Genomic DNA, 22,824 nt, shown 5'->3' with positions numbered 1-22,824 from the left:
AGCTCCTGGCACCCCTTCCCGTCCCATAAATACAAATGTCTTCATCCAGTCAACTATTGTAATAATAGAAAAGTTGTCCACACAGATTTCCAAAGCATCTGTAGGGGAGTATTAATGTACCCATTTTAATGTTTTATTAAGTGCTCTTGACACTTTGGGCACATACTTTCAACTATAATTTTAATTACCTTACTTCATTATTTCCAAAGCCTACTTTTTTTTATTTTTACATTTTAACATTTCCAAAATTGTCTTAAAATTGATGTGATCTGAAAGTATGCTATGTTATTTAGTTAGCGTCATTTTCTGATGCATCAAATAATGGTGCTTCTTAAGAGGTGTCTTAGGGTTAGATAAAACACACTAAGCTTATACTTAGAGCTTAAATTTGTTATTTCTATAAGTGCAAATGGAAATAAAGAATGGATTGGAGGGACATTGTGGGAAAAGAATACATCAGGCTTAGTGAGTAAGAGGAGAAGGCAGCTGTGCAGGTGGAGGGCTTCATTTGTTTTGTTTTCACAACGCATATGAAGGTGAGTGGTATGAAAATGAAATCCATTCTCTCTTTTCTGGAAAGTTTACGTATGAAGGACAGACTGCATTAGGATGCTGCTACAGGATAGGGGTATGACCAAAAAGACCAGGGTGTATCCAATAGATTTTTCTACACCAGACTTTTGTCTAATTTATGGGTACCGGTCTGTGGGCATCATTTATGAAAGGTTTGAATTTGTGAAGGCACAGAATAACAAAAGACAGGGTTTTGTGCAGAGAGTGCTTTTTAGCCTCAGAATCCCAGGTATAGATTATACTCCTTCTGAAAGGCGTGGACTTGAACTAAGAAATTCAGAGGAAGACTCAGAAGAACCCATCCATGCTATCAGAAATCTCAAAAATAGGATTTCCTGGATGTGGCCTTTCTCAGAAATAGTGGGCAGGAGAAGAAATCATCACTAATTTGATGGAGGGAATATTAAGAGTATGTGCTGGAGGGACGTCTGAGTGGCTCAGTCAGTTAAGCGTCTGACTTCTGCTCGGGTCATGATCTCATGGTTCATGGTTCAAGCCCTGTGTCAGGCTCTGTGCTGACAGCTCAAAGCCTGGAGCCTGCTTCAGATTCTGTGTCTCCCCCTCTCTGCCCCTCCCCTACTCGTGTTCTCTCTCTCTCAAAAATAAGATTAAAAAAAAAAATTAAAAAGAGTGTGTGCTGGAAAACACTCTAGTCTGATGAGGATGGCTGCCATCAGAAGTGCTGTCACAGATAAGAAGTAGCCTTGGAAAATACATTTTTTCATTTCTTGCCTTCTTTGTGGCTCACTATGGAGCAGATCAGAGAGAGCAGAGCACAGGAAACCCAAGCAGCTCTCATTCTGGGAAGGAGTCCCTCATGTCCATAGTGGCAGGTATGGAATGGACTCTCAGTACCATTAGATGGTAGTTACTAACAAAGAATCTTTTTTCATCTCTGTATCTCAAAAGCTTAGTCATAGAAAAGTTATATCACAAACAATAACTCTTCGAACAGTGTGTACAGTTACTATATAGAATAGAGAAAAGTGAGTTCTGTAGTGTCAAATTACTAAAATGAGATATTGGGCCCTTCACCTAGCTTAGTGGTCTTTTTCTTATGAGTAAAGCACAGATAAATATCCTGTCTCAACATGTATTTCAGACAGACCCCTTGGGGAAACAGCCTGTGAGCAGAGGATTCACTAAGGACAAGGTAGGTTTCTAATTAAAGATCCAAGTCTGGAGTCATGTGGAACATCTATAACAAGAGGCTGCAAATTTGAACATATTTACCGTGGTTCAGCAATTTGACGATTTTTTTTTTTTTCTCCAACTGTGGAGATGAGAAATATTTCTAAAAATGTTTATGTCCTTGATATAACCTCTAGCATAGTCTGGGTCCCGGGGGTGCTATGGGAAATATGAAGTAAATACAGTAATATAGAAGGAAAGATACCCTTTCTTTCTATAGGAAGTATTTTTTTGAAAGATCAAAGCATGTTTACGCTCATTTAATTTGCAAATAAGGAGCCACCTCTGGTAGAATAGCAGTTAAGGTAACAACCAGATTTTCTTCTCTTACCAGCTACAAGGTGCTGTAGTGCTCATTAGTGAGGATGAAGCATTCAGAAAGTACTTATAGATACTCTCCAGGAATAGTACTGTGAAAATCTGCCTGGGCTTAGGGGTTCACTTCTCTGGGCATGCAGATTTTCTTATACATGTTTTCTACTTACCGAAGATCTGCTCCACTGTCCTGATATGTTGCATCTGACAAGGCTTATAGATAGAGCTAAGCTATTTTATTTTTTAAATTGTGGATGTTAATTGCCTTTTATTTTGTCATCCAGACTCTCAGTTCAATCTTTAACATTGAGATGGTGAAAGACAAAACTGCAGAAGAAATAAGACAGGTAATGAATGAAAATGGATTGGCATACTTTATGAAAATGTGTGCTCTGTAAACCAAATCTGGAAGTAGAAAGCAGCATACATTTCTTGATACCTTCTTCTAGCCAAAATGAAAGGTGGTCATAGAAAGGAAAAGTTATGAATTACATGAAAAAGAATGGCATGAGAAAGCTTGTCCTTACTGGTTTTACTCCTATATGTCTCACCAACTCACATTTCGCCTTTCTGTTTCATTCCTGTTGCCCACATCTTATTTAAAATCATCCAGGGGCGCCTGGGTGGCGCAGTCAGTTAAGCGCCCGACTTCAGCCAGGTCACGATCTCGCGGTCCGTGAGTTTGAGCCCCGCGTCAGGCTCTGGGCTGATGGCTCGGAGCCTGGAGCCTGTTTCCGATGCTGTGTCTCCCTCTCTCTCTGCCCCTCCCCCGTTCATGCTCTGTCTCTCTCTGTCCCAAAAATAAATAAAAAACGTTGAAAAAAAAGTTTTTAAAATCATCCATACTGGGGTGCCTGAGTGGCTTAGTCCGTTAAGCATCCAACTCTTGATTTCTGCTCAGGTCATGATCTCATGATCTCACCAGGCTCTGCACTGGTGTGGAGCCTGCTTAAGATTCTCTCTCTTCCTCTCTCTGCCCCTCCTCTGCTCATGTGCACTCCCTTCTCTCTCTCTCAAAAAATAAAATGATCAGTACCGTTTCCTGGCTTGCTGTACTACCTGTCTGAATAGGTTTCCCTGCTCTTGTTTTTCGCTGCTTTTCCACCTCTCATAACCTTACCAGTTTCATTATGGAGAAGCATAGTATATTGGTTAAGAACACAGACTCTAGGCCAAGCTGCCAGTTTTAAGTCCTGGCTCTGCCACTCTACATGAATGACTTTGATAAGTTAGTTGATCTCTCTGGGTCTTAGTTTCCCTATCTGTAAAGTGAAGATAATAATAGTACTTATCTCTTAGAGGTATTTGAGGAATTAAATGAGTTAATATTTATAAAGCACATAGAACAGTGCCTGGCACAGAGTGAGTGCTACATTTGTATTTTTAAGTAAATGAATAAAAATAAGTATTTTGTTAGTAACCCGCTTGCAAATGTTCGGTGACTTCCCATATTCATTTGCTTAGCATTCAGAGTCCTCTGTTATAGGCTCTCCTTCAGGAAACTTTCTGGAGACTTCAAAGCACTTACCATCTATCCTGCCTGTTTGGTCATTCCACATGCCTTGATTTGCATTGCTATTTACATTTTCATGTCTGTGATTCTTTTCTCTCTAATTAGACTATAATCGATCTATTGGTATTCTTTGTAATTCCATTAATTATTTTAGGTATATTGAGAAAATCAAAATCATAATAAAAGCAGTAGACTGTGTGTCAGGTCCTGTACTTAATGCTTCATATGCACTATTTCATTAAATTCTCATAACTGCCTTGTAAAGTAGGTGCTATTACTTCCAATTTACAACTGAGGAAACTGTAAGATTAAGTAACTTAGTCAGTGGTAGAGCTGGGACTCAGACCCCTGTCTGTTTGACTCTGCTTCATATTCCCTTTCCGGAAGTTGTGCCAGTTGCCACGAGTTTTCTTCGGGTGCTGTATCATTTGTTTCAGCAGAAGCATTTATTGAATACCTATTAAATGTCAGATTGTATGTCAGACCCATAAATTAAATGAGAGAATCCCTTACTCTCAAGGAGTTTTAACCTAGTAGAAGGACAGACACAAAAACAGATAAGAACAGCACAGGTTCTAACTTCTGTTAATAGAGGCTTATGCAAAGTCTGTAGGAGACCTCAAACTGTCTTTGGGAAGAAGTGCCAATAGAAAGTGGACACCAAGCATGTCCTTTAGGAGAGACAAAAGCCAGGCCCAAGCAGCTTGATCATGTGATGAATATCATTCAGACTTACAATTTTAGACATAAGTTTGTGTTTGTTAAAAGAATTTTGAGTAACCAAGATCAACTGTGTTAGTAAACATCTGTCCATTCTATAAATTTCAGTGTTGGTTCATGACCTATCTACTAATACAGATTAAATAAAAATAGCTGGATGTGCTGTCCTTAAAATGAAAAGACAGTGTCTGACATGCAAAAAAAAAAAAAAAAAAAAGGCAAAGCAACTTTAGGCTGCATTGACAGAGTGATTTGCCCAGGTCCTAGGAGGTAATAGTCCTCTATACTCTGTGTTGGTTAGATCATACTTTGATTAGTGTCTTCAGTTAGGGCTCACCCATCTTTTTTTTTTTTTTTTTTTTTTTTTTTTTTTAATTTTTTTTTTTTTAATTTTTTTTTTCCAACGTTTTTATTTATTTTTGGGACAGAGAGAGACAGAGCATGAATGGGGGAGGGGCAGAGAGAGAGGGAGACACAGAATCGGAAACAGGCTCCAGGCTCTGAGCCATCAGCCCAGAGCCTGATGCGGGACTCAAACTCCCGGACCGCGAGATCGTGACCTGGCTGAAGTCGGGCGCTTAACCGACTGCGCCACCCAGGCGCCCCTAATTTTTTTATTAACTTCTTTTTTATTTTTTTTAAATTTACGTCCAAATTAGTTAGCATATACTGCAACAATGATTTCAGGAGTAGATTCCTTAGTGCCCCTTACCTATTTAGCCCATCCCCCCTCCTACAACCCCTTCAGTAACCCTCAGTTTGTTCTCCATATTTATGAGTCTTCTCTGTTTCCCCCCCCCCCGTTTTTATATTATTTTTGTTTCCCTTCCCTTATGTTCATCTTATGTTCCCTTATGTTCATCCCTTATGTTTTGTCTCTTAAAGTCCTCATATGAGTAAAGTCATATGATTTTTGTCTTTCTCTAATTTCACTTAGCATGATACCCTCCAGTTCCCTCCATGTAGTTGCAAATGGCAAGATTTCATTCTTTTTGACTGTAGGTCTCACCCATCTTAATGAAAATGTTGACAAAGCAGAGAATCTCTAAAGGAAGGTGGCCTGTTCTTCAAAAGCTCACTCAGGTGTCACCTTGGCTGCGATGCCTTCCCCAACTTCTGTGCCTTTGCTGATGCTGTCATTCTCTGCTTAGAATATGTCTCTTCTATGGTGTTTGTCTTCCCAGCCTCCTTGTTCACCCAGCTAACCCCTGTTCATTCTTCAGGATGCAGCAAAAGTATCCCTTCCTCTGGCACTCATTCCCTAACTTGAGTTAAGTGCCTCTTTGTTGCCCTCAGAGCACCTTGTCTCTGGTTTGCATTATAATTCTGTTGTGCTAAGCACAAACCTACTTTATTTCAGCTAGTCTTCACAACAATCCTGTTAGGTTCGTTTTATTGCTATTTTACTGATGATTATATTGATGTTATATAGTGATTTCTAATTTACCCAAAGTAGTATGGCCAGCAAATGATTGGAGCTGGGATTTGCATCCAGGTCTGCCTGACTCCAGACACTGAGTTCTGAATGACTGATGTCCTGGCTGTCTGACAAGGCCCACAGCTGGCTGGGGAATATGAGTTTGGGGAAGGGAAAAAGAAGATAAAAGAGCATGTCTGTTACATACAGGCACATCACATCTTGAGAGAAATGGTTAACAAGATCATGGAATCCATTTGTCCATTCCTGGCAGGAATTTGTTACAGAGTTACAGTTTAATCAACCAGAAGAGTAGATGGTATTAAATCTTTTTTGTAATCATGTACTAGTAATAAAAGCATCACGTTGGGTTTTCTTCCCTGTTGTCAAATAGCATATTACTCTGAGCAATGAAAGCTGTCACCATTTCTTGGCGCAGGTTGAAAAGATTACCCACATGTCACAGACACCCTCTCTTTTTTGTACAGATTTGGCAGCAGTATTTTGCAGCAAAAGATACAGTCTACGCAGTTATTCCTGTAAGTAGTTTGGAGGGGAAAATGAAAGTGTTATAACATGAAGGTCAGGTCTCTACCCTTAGCAGGCAGTTGCCTTTACTTTCCAATGTTTATTGCCTCTTGAGAACTTACATTTATAGCTCTGAGGGTTTTTATTATGCCCTAAACACCAAAGATTGGAAGCTCCATATGGTATATTTATGGCTCTTGTTTTCCCTCTTTCTGGTTTAGAAATGTCTCTTAGACTCAAGTCTCTGGCAAGGGAGCATGGTATAAGTTCATGTTGCTGAGCAATTTCCAAATGTATTTTACTTCTTTTTGGTGTTTCCCAGCCACGCTGTTGGAATTTCAGGCAGGGCCTCTAGCATAGCTTTTCTTCCCCTTTTGTCTATAAGTGACCTATTACTGAGCTGACTTAGAGCCTCCTCCTAGGCTTTTTCTGGCATTTCCCCTTAGCAAGTGGCGTTTTCTTTATTTTTTCCCTGCTTGAAATTGCTGTCTTGGAGATAGTCACTGGCCACTGCTTGACCAGTGAGGTTTGTGTCTGGGAAGGGGTGCTGCTGGCTTCTTCTGGTTTGGTGCCCTTACAATGACTTCTGCCATAAGGAAGTATTTGATGTACTGGATTATCAGCTAGTTCTTCCACTATTCTTCTTTCCTAAAGAGGAAGCCATTTAAGTTAAGTTATATCAAGCACACAAATAGATACTGAATTTACATGTTTGAGTTTAAGATTAAGGAGGTAAACTTAGAGATGGAAAAATAAAGCCAGGCCTTTTGGTTGCTCTGAGAGTATTGCTATCATTTTTTCCCCACCTCTTACATGTATATACCCTTGCCCTTCATGAGCTCAACAACCAAAAGGATCTATATTTTTTGTTATATTTTAGATCTCTAATACCGACTCATTGTTTGAACAGGCATTCTTGGCTCTCCCTCAGACAGCCTCAGTGGCACTTGGCAGAGTCCCTTGCAGAGTTTGGAACATTTGAAATATCCACTCTTGACGTGTAGTTCTGACAACGAGCAGCAAAACATAACATCACATTTTTCTCTCTGTCATAAGAGGGATTTGTAAATAATAGAACTTAAGAGGTATTTTTAGTAATATTGAATAGAGTTCAATATTGGTGAATTTAAGTGTGGTTGAGGCCTTATGTCTTCTTGTTTTTGAATTTTCTTCTTTTCTGACCTGTAGGAAGAGAAGTTTGACTTGATCTGGACCCGAGCTCAGTCCTGTCCAACAGTAAGTTTGTAGTGGTCGTATGAGGATTGCTTATCAATTCTACCAAATAAGGATATTTTCTAGCCAATCTCTTCATACTCCATACTATCTCACATGTTATAGTGTTCTGTTTATTTAAGAAAGATGCTCACATGCTGACTCTACTGATAAGTGAGATTTTCAGCCTTAAGAAATCATGGGACTTATTTGTCCCAATAAGTGTCTCTGGCTTTTTAGCCCTGTGACACAGGGTAGCCCTTTCTGATTTGGATCTCTTTCAGTATAAGCGAATGTGGGAGGCAACACCTGAGACCTTAATAATTTCACCTTCCTTTAATGTTCTATTTTATTGGCAGTTTCTTTTTGATTTTGGCCATGCTATCCTGATTGTATGTGCCTAAGGAATTATGAGATTGTTGCTGGAGTAATGAGCTGCCAGAAGACCTTAGGAAAAGGGAATTGGTGAGGTGGACCAGCCGATTTGGTGTCTGTAATAATTTCTAAGATTCTCAAATAGACTTTCCAAACATTACTGAGAGAAAATAAAAACATCTAAGTAAATGGAGAGATGTATACTATGGTCATGAATTGAATGACTCACTATCGGTGTCCTTTCCCCCCAAACTGATCTCTAGAGTAAATATCTCAGTCAAAATCCCAGTAAGCTTTTTTTTTCTTTAAAGAAATTGACAGAGTGATTTTAAAAAGTTATCTGGATATCCAGAGGACCTAGAATAACAAAATGATTTTGAAAAAAAGAACAGTTAGAGGACTTACATTTCATGATTTCAAGAATTAATATAAAGCTACAATAATGAAGACAATGTGTTATTGGCATAAAGATAGACATATAGATCAACAGAACCGAAGAGAGAATCCAGAAATAGACCAACATGTGTGGTCAGTTATTTTTTAGTGCCAAGGTAATTAAATGGGGAAAGGATAATCTCTTCAACAAATGGTACAAAACAGTTTGGCTTTCCATATGCAAAAAAATGAATCTCTACTCTTGCCTCATACTGTATCCAAAAATTAACTCAAAATAGATAATAGATGTAAATGTAACTTCTTAAAAAAGCAATCTTAGGTTGAATGTTAGTGATCTTGAGTTTGGCAAAGATTTCTTAAGTATATCACAAAAGGCCCAAACTATAAAAGAAAAAACAAATCAGTAAATCAGATTTCATCAAAATTAAAATTTTCTACCTGTATTCTCATGTTTATAGCAGCATTAGTCCCAATAGCTCAAATATGGAAGCAATCCAAGTGTCCACTGATGGATGAATAAACAAAATGTGGTATATACACCCAATAGAAAATTATTTAGCCTTAAAAAGGAAGGAAATTCTGACACATGCTACAACGTGAATGAACCTTGAAGACATTATACTCAGTGAATAAACCAGTTACAAAAGGACAAATACTGTATGATTCCACTTATAGATCTAGAATAGGTGTAGGTACCTAGAATAGTCAAATTCGTGGACAGAAAGTAGAATGATGGTTGCCAGGGGATGGGGGAAAAGGGGATGAGAAGTTCCCGTTTAATGGGTATGGGGTTTTAGTCTGGAAAAATTTTAAAAAGTGGAGATGGATGGTGGTGATGGTTGTACAACAGTGCGAATGTACTTGATGCCACTAAATTGTAAACTTAAGAATAGTTAAAATGTGGGGATTCTGGGTGGCTTAGTCAGTTGAGCATCCGACTTCAGCTTAGGTCATGATCTCACAGTTCAGGAGTTCAAGCCCACATCGGGCTCTGTGCTGATAGCTCAGAACCTAGAGCCTGCTTCAGATTCTCTGTCTCCCTCTCTCTGCTCCTCCCCCACTCACACTCTCTCTCTCAAAAATAAGTAATAAAATAAGCATTAAAAAATTTAAGAATAATTAAAATGATAACTTTTATGTTACATATACTTTACCACAATAAATAAAAAATAAAACTCTACTTTTCAAAAGACATTGTTATGAAATTTGAAAAGACAAGCCACAGACTGGGAGAAAATATTTGCAAGACATGTATCGACAAGTGACTTGTACCTAGGAATATATTAAAAACTCATACAACTTAAGAAGACAGGCAACCCAATTAAAAAATGGGCAAAAGATTCAAACAATTCACCAGTGAAGTGGAATGGCAGATAAGCACCTGAAAAGATGCTCAATATTATTGTTCATAATGGGAACTGCAAATTAAAACCACAGTGAGATACCACTAAAATGACCAGAATTAAAAAGACTGACTATACCAAGTGTTGGTGAGGATGTGGAATAACTGGAACTCTCATATACTGCTGATATAATTGTGTAAAACGGTAAAAGCACTTTAGAAAACAGACTGACAGATTCTTTAAAAGTTAAACATATACCTGACATACCACCCCATTATCCTACTCCCTAGATATTTTCCCAAGAATTGAAAGCATATGTTCATATAACACAAATGTTCATAGCAGCTTTATTTGTAATAACCAAATATTAAAAGATACCCAAATCTATCACAGGTACATAAAGAAATTGGCGGTGGGGGTGCTATGTGTATATATACATATACAGTGGGGTAATATTCAGCAATAAGAACAAATGAACTATTGGGCAGCTCAGTTGGTTAAGTATCTGACCTCAGCTCAAGTCATTTTCTCACAGTTCATGCATTTGAGCCCTGCATCGAGCTGTGTGCTGACAGCTTAGAACCTAGAGCCTATTTCAGATTCTGTGTCTCCCTCTCTCTCTCTGCCCCTCCCCCACTCGTTCATGCTCTCTCTCTCTCTCTCTCTCTCTCTCTCTCTCTCTCTTTCAAAAAATAAATAAACATTAAAAAAAGGAGGAATGAACTATTGATACATGCAAAAACATGTATAGATCACAGAACAATTACACAGAATGAAAGAAATCATACAAAAGAAGTATAGATTATTTGGTTCCATTTTTACAAAATTCTAGAAAATGTACCCTGACCAGGAGTGACAGAAATCAAATCAGTTGCCTGTTAGCTAGGCACTGAGTTTATGTCATCTAATAAAAATAAAATAGAGCCTGAGTGGTTGGTCATAAGGGGACAGTTCGTGACTAACATGCATTGGACTGTTTTTACTTTGTTTTGTTCTGGCACCATTCTCTTTACCACTCATCCCCAATTCTAAACATCTTAAACCTAAAACTAATCATTTCTTTGTGTTTAGAACCATGCTCCAGTATCAGCCTCAAATGATAGAATAGAAAGCAATTGTAATAATTGGAACAAAAGTTAATTCAGCATTAGAAAGTTTACAAATGGAAAAACTCGTATTATCAGTAGAAGAACAGATAAATTGTGATAAGCTTCTAGAGTAGAATTTCATACAACAGTGAAAATTAATGAGTTAGAGTTTTATTTATCAACATAGACAAATCTCAGAAGTATAGTGTGAAGTGAAAAAAGCAAGTTGCCAAGTGTACGTATAGTTTGGTAAGATTTAAATTTTTAAACATGCAACAGGTTTTTAAACATGTAATACATATTTCTTGTTTATGGATATGTGCATGCACTTTAAAGTATAAAAACCTCCAAGAGAATGACAGACACCAAATGCAGGATAAATGTTACTCTGGAATGGGATTAGAATGGGTGACAGAGAAAGAAATCTTCAATTGGATCTCTAATGCTTTCATTCTTAGGTGGATTGGGAAGTATATGACTATTTGTTAGATTATCATTTATAAATTTCATAATTTAAAAAGTGTTTAAAGACCAAACAGTGAAGAAATGGAGCAAATGATATAAGTGGTTGGACGTAGAACAAATGATTTTATTTATTCATCTATATCTTTGTGTATTTATTTCCCATAGTTTCTATGTGCACTACCAAGAAGGGAAGGTTATGAGTTCTTTGTAGGACAATGGACAGGTACTGAACTCCACTTCACTGCACTTATAAATATTCAGGTAGGTGGCCTGTACTCATCCCCTAGAAGAAGGAGTCTTCCTTTGTGGGACTATGAGCCCTTGCTGAGGTTTGAGGACACAGTATCTACTAACTCCCAGAAGTATTTGCTTTGGTATTGATGAATTGTCATACTTTGTGTATCGGGCTAGCTGTCTAGACCCTAGTCAATACCTAGAAATTGGAAAAGACCCCAAAACGTATTTTCTGACTGCATCTGGTCTCTTGTGTCTCTTCCCCAGACCTCTATACCATTTGCTGCATGTGCCTCACTTAACAAACATGGGTGAACTATGATGGTTATCTTTTTAACCCTAAGGTAGATTCCACGTCTTGCTTGTGTTTTATTAACCAAGTCAGCACTTTCCAAGATGCTAGATGCATAGTTTCCATTCCATAGGTGTCGTTTTGTTTGCTTCCTTCCATCCTTTCTCTCTTTGTTTTATTCCCAAATATTAAATTAAGAAATTCAATCTAAAGCATTTGAAACTTTTAAAAAAGAAGTCAGTAGTTTAAATCAGATCATAACTAGGATTTATATTATATATTTGGAGGCCAAATCTGGCCCCCAAATCCACAAGCTTGTGTTATAATGGCTTTGAACACGGGGGAAAAAGAAGTACAAGATAGAATAAGAGTTTCTTCATTTCTGTATCCCATGTGATTATATGCTAAAATTGTATCATGTTTGTTAACAAAAACAAAGGCAGGGTGTGGGTGGGAGAGAAAAAGCAGAATGAGGGGGCAGACTTTACTTTGTTTTGTGGATGAATTAAAAATAACATTTATTGGGCACATACTGTAATAGCCAACCCTTGATGTACTTACTCTATGCCAGGTGTTTTATATACATCATGTTTTTTAATCCTCACAAATGTCCCATGAGATAGTTACTGTCATTATTTCTCTAGAGAGAAAAACATGAGCCCATGCTAGGATGTTAGGAAGCTAATATAGATGAGTGTGGTAATAGGTGCCAGGGCTAGATTTGATTGACTCAGAACTCTGTGAACTGAACCATTATGCCACTGTGTTAGGGATGATGTTTGGACTTGGAGACCTGTGAGACAAGGTCCCTGCCCTCCTGAAGCTCTTAGACAAGTATAAGAAAAAAAATCCAGAAACATAATTATGATCAAAATGAGCAATATATTTGAAGTATATGGGTGGGGGGGGAACTGAGAGGCTGAGCCCTACCAATAGTTAGGTATTGATAGTTAGAAAGACTCTTGCTGAAATTTAGAGATGAAACCCAGAGATCTTTTTTAAATGTATAGTTGTTTCCTCCTGTACTATATGAAGGCTTTAACTTTGAACCCAGCCTCTGTTCCTAGTCTGGACTGAGGTCTGATAACCACTACCCTCTCCACTCTTCATGAAATTATGATGTTCCCATTCTTCTTTCCCCCCCATCTCCCACTCAGATTATATTTTAAAACTGCACATTACAAATCTGGCCCATGTGCAAACTCTCCAGCTGTTTGCTGCAGCTTAAAAGAGCTCAGTCTTCAGAGCCAGCCAAGGGGAGTAGATTTCAACTGTGAAATGCACTAGTCCATAAAAGTGGCAATTACACAGGCATATTGCTTTCTTTAGAACTTGATTTGGTAGCTGCTTGTGCCGTTTTGTTTTTAAATATATGGCCATGATGAAGGATTCACTGCCTACTGTAAACATTTTCTGGGAAAAAAGCCAAACCCTTTTCAATTGAAGACACAAATAACACTGTGCAAACTGTCAGTTTCACAGTGCCTTGGCAAGCCTGACCATCCCCCCCACCTACTGGTCCTCTGACTCACTGGCCACCCAAGGGGCTGTTAAGAGCCCAAATTTCCTCCAGACTCTCTATTGCTCTGAAATTGCAGTTTTGTGTGGTGGTACCTTATTGAGCCTTGATAAGTGTTTGTCCTTACAGACCCGAGGGGATGCTGCAGCCAGCCAGTTGGTTTTATATCACTACCCTGAACTTAAGGAGGAAAAGGGCATAGTGCTGATGACAGCAGAAATGGATACCACATTCCTGGTAAGAATTAACTTTCATCTCTTTGGATTTACTTGGTGGCCCTGAAGGTACTATCCTTCTGCCAAAGATCATGAGAGGTAAAATTCCAGAGACCTACATGTACTTGTTTCTTACTTAAAGTTGGTCATAATTTTGTCTCGCAAGAGCTCCTCCAAGTTGAAGTTAGTGCAATCACTAACTCAATCACTTATTCACAATTTTGAAGTCCATAAGCTCTGAAAACAAGGTTTCCTCATAATTCATTTGGTCACAAAACCTTACCTGACTAGAACTTACTTGGTAGCTAAATCTTCATTTAAACTGATGTAAGGCCACTTATAGTCCTTACTAATCCCACTTGATGTAGAATAGTCATACATTTTACTAAGGAAATATTAATGTGTTTGATTATGGGGTGTTGCCTAACGTACCTATCGCCTTTATAGAATACAATAATTCTGACTCCAAAACACATCTGGCCCGAAGGGTTTCAAGTAAGAGAGTGTGGACAAGCAAATGGCTTCTTAAGTATAAAGAAGAGTTCAAAGTCTAGAATAGTTCTCAATCTCTTATCTTCCTGCACACTGTTCATGTGTACTACCTTCATCATACATAGTGATTTCTCTTCCTCCTTTTCCTGTAGAGCATCAACCATATGTCCATAGGTAATGATGTCCATTGTGTTTGTTCTTTCTGTATATCCAGGGCCAGGAGCAGTTTTATGGTTCTTGTACAGCTGGTTTGTCTAGTCCTTGCTCATTTCTGTCTCTCTTATTTGGCAGGATTTAAGTTCAGGATGTCCTCAAGACAGTGGACACTTTAGTGCCTCTTCCCCCCAAGATTCATTACAGCACCTATTTATTTTTCCTCTCTCTCTTTACCAGCCACTTACAGAGAAGGAAAAAGTGAGGACACTCAGCTGGTATCTCATAGTAGCAGTAAGCCCCGAGTCTGGAACCAGAACTGGAACTCTTCTTCCCTATTATCCCTAAAACTGTTCAGTCCTATTTCTCCCATTCTTCTTTCCACCATCACACTCAACTGGCAGTCACCCAAAATCCTATCCAAGAGAATGGAGTTGCCATTAACTTAGATAGATAAGATTTCAGGAAGAACAGATTTGAGAGGAAGATCTGGAGCTCAATTTTGGATATATTAAATCTGAGATAACTTTTAGATATCCAAGCAGTAGGCAGTAGAACTCCAGTGAGCCTGGAGTTCAGGGGGAAGGTCCAGGCTGGAGATATAAATATGGGAGTTGTCAGCAGGCAGATTATTATTTAAAACCATGAGACTGGGGGCACCTGGATGACTCAGGCAGTTGCACATCCACCTCTTGATTTCGGCTCAGGTCATGATCTCATGGTCTGTGGGTTTGTGAGATTGAGCTGTGTGTGGAATTGTCTCCTCTCTCACAGTAAATAAATAAACATTAAAAACAAAAACAAAACCATGAGACTGAATGAAATCACCAAGGAAGTAAATGAAGATAAACAGAAAAGAGGTCTAAGAACTGAGCCTGGAGACATGAGGAAGCTTCAGCAAAGATTTAAAAGGAATAGTCAGTGAGATAGGAAAACTAAGATGGTAAAATGCCCTGAAAGCTAAGAGGTAATGTCTCAAGGAATAGGGAATGCTCAACTGGCCAAGTCTCACTTGCTGGTAGTGCAAATGAGATGAAGACTGAGAATTTACTAGATGTCACAACATGGAAGTCATTAGCGAGCTTTTTAAGGACAGTTTCAGAGGAGTGGTAGGACAAAAGCAACATTGGAGTACATTTAAGAGAGAATGGGAAGAAAAATTACAAAGAGTAAGCATAAACAAGTCTTTTCAAGGATGGTTCTGTGAAGGGAAGGAGAGAATGAGACACCAGCTGGAGTGGGAGATGTGGGGACAACAATGTTTTTGTTTTAAATATGAGAGAAATAACATTATATTTATATGCAGGTGGAAAGATTCAGTAGAGAGGGAAATACTGATAATTCAGGAGAAAGAGGAGAGAATTGTTGAAGTATTTTTGAGTGGGCAAGTCTGGAAATGAGGGATTGATCTTTGCCAGAAATATCATAATAGGAGAGAAGCCAGAATATATACAGACACAAATACAGTTAAGTGGATAAAGGTGTGGGTGGTATCTTGAAGAAGTTCTCTCTAGATTGCTTAGAAAGAAAGGTCATCAGCTGAGAGGGAAGATGGAAGAATAGGTGTTGGACAATTGAGTGGAAAAGAGAAAGTGAAATGGTTTTCCAGGACAGAGTTGGCAACCACGGTTCAGTGCCTATAAATAAAGTTTTATTGGAACACAGCCATACTTATTATTTACATATTATCTATGGCTGCTTTAGGTCCACATCAGAGTTAAGTAGTTGCAACAGAGACTGTAGGGCCAGGAGAACCTCAGATACTAGCCATGTGTCCTTTTACAGAAAGTGTTTGTCAACATGTGGTCTAGGAGAATGAGAGACTGGCTGTGTGGGTACAGGCACAGAGAGAGCTGAGATTTGGATTTGTCTGGGGTTATAGTTCAGCCAAGTGGTCTAATGAAGTATAAGAGACCGGGAAGTTAAAGGTGAGTGCAAAAGAATGATTATAATTATAATTATAATTAGAGACCATAAGAATTGTGAGTTCTGGTGGAGTTAAAAGATTTTTGAAGGTGGGAGTGAGCTTAAAAGATAGGAAAATATAGACCAACTGTGGACGTTTCAAATTGAGATTTGGAGGGGATATAGTTACTGCTAACGACAAGGTTTAAGATTTGACCACAGGAAGGAGGGAGTAACACAGAGACTTTCTTTTCTGGACTTTAGCAAAGCCCAGAATCTAACCATATTGAAAGTGTGGACTCTAGAGGTCACAGGAGGCCCTTCTGCTCTGGCATTTTTACCACCTCACTCTGGTGGTCTCAAACTGCAGCACAGGCCTCATCAAGATTAAAATTTGCTTCCTGGCCTTATAATATTGGACAGCATGCCAAACAATATACATTTGCCTCATAGAAATCAATGTGACTGTGAGTTTCTTACTCGCAGTACAGAACTAGACATGTTAGAGTTTATTGTAGAGCCTGTGACTCCGAGATGGGAAATCTAGAGATGTAATATGAATATATGATCCCTTGCTGCTCTTTCATGAATTTGCACTTTGGCATAGTACTTCCAAAAACAGTAAGGCAAATGAAGAGAAACATACAGAATTGAGAACTGATAACTTTAATGCCGAAATTTAGTAGAATATTTGAAAACCTTATTTGGTTCCACCTCTGTGTCAATAGATGATTTCATTGGAATGCAGTCAGTGCTTAGGGTAGAGTACTGGGATGCTTATGCAGGGGGTGTTTGTTACCTGGCCCAGGAGGAGGAAGGAGATCCTAGATCCCTGGGCTGAATCTCAAAGATGAGCAGGAATTTAGCCAGATAAAAAGGGAGGTGAGGGAGAATGTTCTAGACAAAGGGAATAGCAAAAGTACATGATGCTCGGAGGCATAAAATGACTGGAGGTATTACAGTTTGGTATCATATATATATATATGATATTTTTTATACATATATATGATTTTTGATATAACATATATTAAAAGGAACATTTGGTGGGTTGTGTGTAGAGGTTTGGCTTTATCCTGAGAACATGAAAGTGTCATTAAAGGTTTTTGAACAGGGAGTGACCCATAAAGAGTTGGACTTCAAGGCCATTTACCTTAATTATTTGCTTCCTAAATATATGTTAGCTCTAGCCTAGTCAGTATGATCATTTAGAAGACAGTTGCAATAGTGTTAGCAAGAGATAGGGAAGACCTGAAGTAGAGTAGTAAGGGTGATGGAGAGAGAGGGGCCCTAAAAGTAGATAGTAAAATGGACAGGATTTGGTAAGTTGATAGTACCTATGAAGATTGAAAGAAAGGGAGGAATCAGTATATTTAATATACCTCCTTATTGAGCAACATAGGAATGAATATATTTATCTTCTTGGGTCCTAGAAAGGGAGACTATTGCTTCATATTGAGACCTAAGGCGGGGGCGGGGGGGGGGGTGCTTTCCATAACCCTCTGTGAGAGACAAATACACATGTCTCCCATACTAGTGGTTAGAACCCTTTATCCAAACAAAATCTTATTATGTAAAACCTCTGATATAACAGCCGACACAGGTAAAGGGACCTGAGCCACCTCCACCGAGCCCCTAGCACTCTGCAGTGTGGACAGCACTGTTCTAAAATGAATACAGCTAAAACTACCCTTACCCTATTCTGAGCCTTGAATTAAAGTTGATAATTGGAGGTCCCTATAGTTCATAGGACCAGAAAGTAGTGGTATCTGCCTCCAATTATGGCAGTGCACTTGCTTTAGAAATGGTTTACTCTTGAGGCATGTTTGAGTAGAGGAAAGGTAAAATTGATGAAGTAGTTATCAGTCTTGACCAGTCTTAATTATCTTGCCCCACCAGAAACAGTATCAGGATGAAGTAGAGGGAGTACCAGTCTAGGAGTCCAGAGGACTGGTCCTGGCTCTGCCATTTGCTAGTCATATGACCTTGGACCCATCCCTGAACCTCATCTTCTTTTACTTCCTGGCCTATTAAATGAAGACTGGGTGATCTCTGAGGCTCCTTCCAGCTCTAAAATTCTATTAATTTGAAATACCAAGAGTTTTGGAAGAAGGCTTTTGATTGAAAATCCAGTCTCAGAGATTAGTCCCTGCCTGTGAGAAATGACCTGAAAGCCCCATGGGAGGGAATGGAGGTAAAGCAACCTATGGTATTCATAAGTCCATTTTCATCATTCTGTAGCTAGACATAGCACACTTTTGGCAGTTAGTTTTAGTGGGAATTTCCCACTATCTTTTGCAGTTGGGTTTTGGCCATATGAACACAGTGATGATAAGTAAGTGCCTCTGACCAGCTAGAACTAGAGGATTGCATAGGAAGCAAAAGTAATAGTTGTTTGAGGTAGTTCTTTTGTAAGGTTTTGAGAGTGTAGCTTGTGTCCTGACCCTATCTCTGTTACATGGAGTGAGTGTACCATTTCCCCACAGCTGAGCTTTAGAGAAGGTGGACCCTTCTCTTCCGTGGAGCTTTGCTGGTAGATTTGCATAGCAAATTATCCCAAAATTTAGTGGCTTAAAACAAAAAAATTTATTACCTCACAGTTTCTGTGGGTCAGGAATTCAGGAGCAGTACAATTGGATGGCTCTGGGCATAGAGTCTCTCATGAAGTTGCCAGGATGTTCACTTAGGCTGTAGTCATCTGAAAAGAAGGTTGATTGGGCTCAACGACCCACTTCTAACCCCGTGGCATGGCTGTTGGCAAGAAGCCTCATTTCCTTGCCACATCGGCTTCTTCATAGGGCTACTTAAATGTCCTAATGACTTTGGCAACTGACTGACTTTCCCCAGAGCAATTCAAGAGGGATAGCAAGACACAAGCTGCAGTGTCTTCTGTGACTTAGTAGAAGTCATTCTTCATTTCACCGTGGTCCATTTGGAAGAAGCAAGTCAGTACGTACAGCCTACACTCAAGGAAAGGGAAACTAGGCTCCCTCAAGGAAAAAAGTGTCTTAGAATTTGTGGACAAACTGTAGAACCACACAGCTGACTTTGGCACTAGTTTTCTGACTGAGGTGGTTTCAGGAACAGTGTTTATTCAAGAGTATGTCTGGTTAGTCAAGAACTTAGTACTGACTCACAAACTGGTTCTTGGAGGTGGGTAACTATTGCTGTTTTTCCCTCCCTTGAGATATACCTAACAGTTACTGAGGAACTGAATGAAAAGGAAAATTTTTGACATATTTGTTACTTTATTCAGCAAACATTGACCAGATATGACCATGTGCAGGAATGTAGAGCAAGCACATACTTTGAGGAATTCATACTAGGGAAGACACAAAAAAAGCAAAAGAGGGGGGAAAAAGGACATACAATTTAATATGATACATACTATGGTAGAGGTCAGCATGGTGTAATTTGGGTGCACAGACAAGGGGCACCTAACAAAGACTTGGATGTCAAGGAGTCAGAGAAGCTTTCTGGAAGCAGTGACTCCTGGGTAAGGCCCCTCCACCTGTCACGGGACTCAGAGATAGAGCTTTATGGCCCTGTGCAGGGAAGGACCTCATTACTCTTTCTACCTTACAGAATGTTGCTGAGGCACAGTGCATTGCCAACCAAGTTCAGCTCTTCTATGCCACTGACCGGAAGGAGACCTACGAGTTAGTGGAGACCTTTAACTTCAGACCAAATGAATTCAAATATATGTCTGTCATCGCTGAATTGGAGCAAAGTGGACTTGGAGCAGAGCTGAAATGTGCCCAGAACCAGGATAAGACTTAGAGCTGTAAGGATTGGCTTACAGCGTCTGCTCAGCCCTGGATAGTTTTCTAAAGCCCACCTGCCCTCTTGAACTTTTGGAGCTTAACAGATATAAGGAGCAGTCTATAATGAGTTGACCTGTGTGCTTATTGCAAGTAGTAGTCATGGAGGTGAGCCCTTTTCCTTGATATTCAGGAATGAAGGTAGCAGACATTCTGAGAATTCTCTGCCAGCGTATTTAAGCTTTCCTTTTTAAGTGTTTGAGGTCATAACCAGAGAGAGCTAAGGATCCACAGGATGGTTGATTTGACTTTACACAGTGTAATAGTGCTATGCACCGTACAGCTCCCAAATGATTAGTTCCTCATATGTATAAACTTGTGACAGGGTAATAAGCTTGACGACCTGCTGTAGTTAGACGTGGGCTTTGCATACTCTTCCTGTGTGCCCCTTGGCTGACCAAAGGCATAGCCCAAATATCCTGTTTAGAATCTAGAACAACCAGATATTGCTATCAGGATTAAGACTTAATGTAGATGTCCCCAGAGTTGCCTTTAGTGTAGCTGGTTTGGAGGGTCTTGTAGATTTCAGGTGTAGTTAAATACACCAGTATGGTGCCTGCGTACTGTTAAACCATAGTTTGTGGTACCTCCTCCTCTAGAAGCTGTGTATTTGGAGGGGGGGCGTCAGTACAGTGTCAACAAATCAACACTTCTGTAAGGAAAGGATTGATCCAGATTTGCATGTTTTGCTTTGTTTGTTTTAAACAACTCTAAACCATGCCAGTATTAAATGAAAAAGTAGGTGGAAGCAAATGTTCCCAGATTGGGTGTGGGGAAAATGTAGCAATAAAATAAAGTCTGGTTTACAGTCTTTTTACACTAAACAGTGAAATCTAACCTCTGTGCTGTCCTTGGTGTCAGTGTGAATCAGTGGACTGATCAAAACCTATCTTTGGACTCAGCAGTTGCTTGAAACGCCAAATACAAGAAAGGAGCTCTCCAGCGCTGAAAACTCACATTTAATTTGTAGTGTCATTGTTGTGGCTCCCAGCTCAGTGATAGAAGAGGGTGGTGGTTACACACCAGCCTTCTGAATCTGAGGTACCAGAGCCCCCCCAGTATTGTCATCAACCCCCTTTATTATGCCTTTCCTTTTCCTGATCTGATGTGCTCCAACTTTGCCGCTCCTGCCTGCGGTTTGCCTGTGTGACACTGAATTGGTAAGTGAGAATGTAACCAGGAGTTTTAGACTGTGTGTGTATATGTTCTTTATTATGGAAGATTGTTTATAGGTTGGGCCTGTCTCTAAGCTCTAGAGATGGGATTGGTCTTTCCATTGTTTTCTGAGCTGTGTCTGTTTTGTTGTACTTCTGAGTCTGTGTGTAAAAAGAGATCGTGTGTATTTAAGCTGAAAAAGCTGCTGGCCTTTCACAGTTTCTCTAAAGGTTGAGCTCTTTCCTAATGCAAATTCTGGATCTGCCTCTGTTCTGACAGTTCATTTTTTGAGAAACTTGAGTCTGGATGTTTCAAGTCCCAGGAATTTTTGACATCAGGTTGGAGTTGTTTCATGGGTATCCAGCGATGTGTGCTTTTCCCTCTGGATGGACCCACTTCTTGGCCATAGTACATTTTTATAACACCTCCACCAGAGTGTAAGAAGAAATAAGATGATGGGAGAAGAAATAAGAATTAATTGGCTGCTCGTTCCTCCCAGCTTTGCTCTATATCCCCACTTGCCAGCAAAGAATGTATACATGGACAGTTATATTGGACATGGTCAGAATGCCATCTGGCTGCTCTTTATAACTTACCTGGCAAGATCTGGCAAAGAACCAAAAGAAAATTGTGACAGTAAATTTGTACCCTGGTGCGACATGGTGTTACGGGAAGTGGACGAGTTTTAGAGTTAAGTGAATCTGGGCTCAGATGTCATGTTGGGATTCATTAGCTCTGTAATGTTGAACGAATTATCTAAAGCCTTTGATTCTATTTCTCCATCTGTAAAATGTGGACCATAATAATATCTACCTCGTAGGATTACTGTGAGAATTTAAACAGACTTACACGTAGACTACAGTAGAGCTTCATAAATGTCAATACCACTCTTTTCTACTCCCCCTCCTGTCATTAAAGACCAAATCAGTGTTTCAGATGTGGAGATCATTCTTCATTCTGGTGTAAAGAGCAAACCTTATCTCACAAGTTCTCAAACTTTAAGTTGCAGTAGAATTACTTAGGGCACTTTAAAAGGCAGATTCTCAGGTCCCCCACCCTACTGAATCATAATCTTTTCAGAAGGTGCTGGGAATCTGCGTTTAAGATGTGCTCCAGATGATTGGGATGTAGGTAATTCACCAGTCACACTTTGAGAACCATTGCCTTATCTGTTCTTCACAAAAAAACCCCTCCCATTAGCCAGATCTTTCTTTCCTACGGACATTAACCTTAGGATTGGTTCCTTTGCTCTTGCCTCCCATAGTGGTCTCCCTTTCTGTACTTTAAAGTATAATTATTTATGTATGTATCTTTTTTTCCCCACTAGACTGTGAGCTCCTTGAGGGCCAGAGTTTATCTCCATTCCCAGTGCCAAGGACATGGCCTGGAACATAGATGATACTAAGTTGTTTGTTGAATAAATAAATAACATGGATTTTAGCCAAAACATGATCTTGTATGTGTACCTATATTTAAATACTCTGAATTTAAGTGAATCTCTCCACATCCACAGATTGGAACTTACTGGGTAGTAATATCTGCAAACCAAGAGGCCAGCTTCTACACAGTGTCTGTATCTCACCAGTCCGCTGGCATTACCACAGTGGGCTGTCTGCCCAGGACAATTCAGCAGGCACTCACAGAGCGCTTACTCCAACCGCCATGTAGGAAGATGAGTAGGATGGTCCCTGCCCTCAAGCTGTGTTCTGGCCGCAGCCTGAGTCTCTTTTCCCTCTGCCATTGTGCTTCACATCTGGCACCTGGTCTTAGTTCTTCTGCTTCTTTCTTCAACCAGTTTGGAAGCAGGAACCACATGTTCTGTTTTTTGTAGTCTCTACAACCCTGACCTTATTCAGTCTTGGAGGAGAGGTATAAATGCCCACCCCCAGTCATTTGATTTAGCAT

General features: G+C 39.5%; 1 protein-coding gene across 1 annotated transcript in view; it reads left to right on the top strand.

Annotated features, from left to right (window-relative positions):
- ATPAF1 (ATP synthase mitochondrial F1 complex assembly factor 1) overlaps window positions 1–22,366 on the top strand; it is a 28,209-nt gene extending 5,843 nt beyond the window's left edge. The window contains exons 3-9 of the mRNA XM_023258645.2: window positions 1,676–1,726; window positions 2,364–2,426; window positions 6,218–6,268; window positions 7,446–7,493; window positions 11,302–11,397; window positions 13,311–13,418; window positions 19,529–22,366. Coding sequence (XP_023114413.1) covers window positions 1,676–1,726; window positions 2,364–2,426; window positions 6,218–6,268; window positions 7,446–7,493; window positions 11,302–11,397; window positions 13,311–13,418; window positions 19,529–19,723 — 612 coding nt within the window. The 3' untranslated portion in view covers window positions 19,724–22,366. The remainder of the gene's footprint in view (window positions 1–1,675; window positions 1,727–2,363; window positions 2,427–6,217; window positions 6,269–7,445; window positions 7,494–11,301; window positions 11,398–13,310; window positions 13,419–19,528) is intronic.
- The last annotated feature ends 458 nt before the right edge of the window (window positions 22,367–22,824 follow it).

The sequence above is a fragment of the Felis catus genome, chromosome C1, assembly GCF_018350175.1.
Source record: "Felis catus isolate Fca126 chromosome C1, F.catus_Fca126_mat1.0, whole genome shotgun sequence".
Taxonomy (NCBI): Eukaryota; Metazoa; Chordata; class Mammalia; order Carnivora; family Felidae; genus Felis; species Felis catus.
This window is presented reverse-complemented; position numbering and strand designations above follow the sequence as displayed.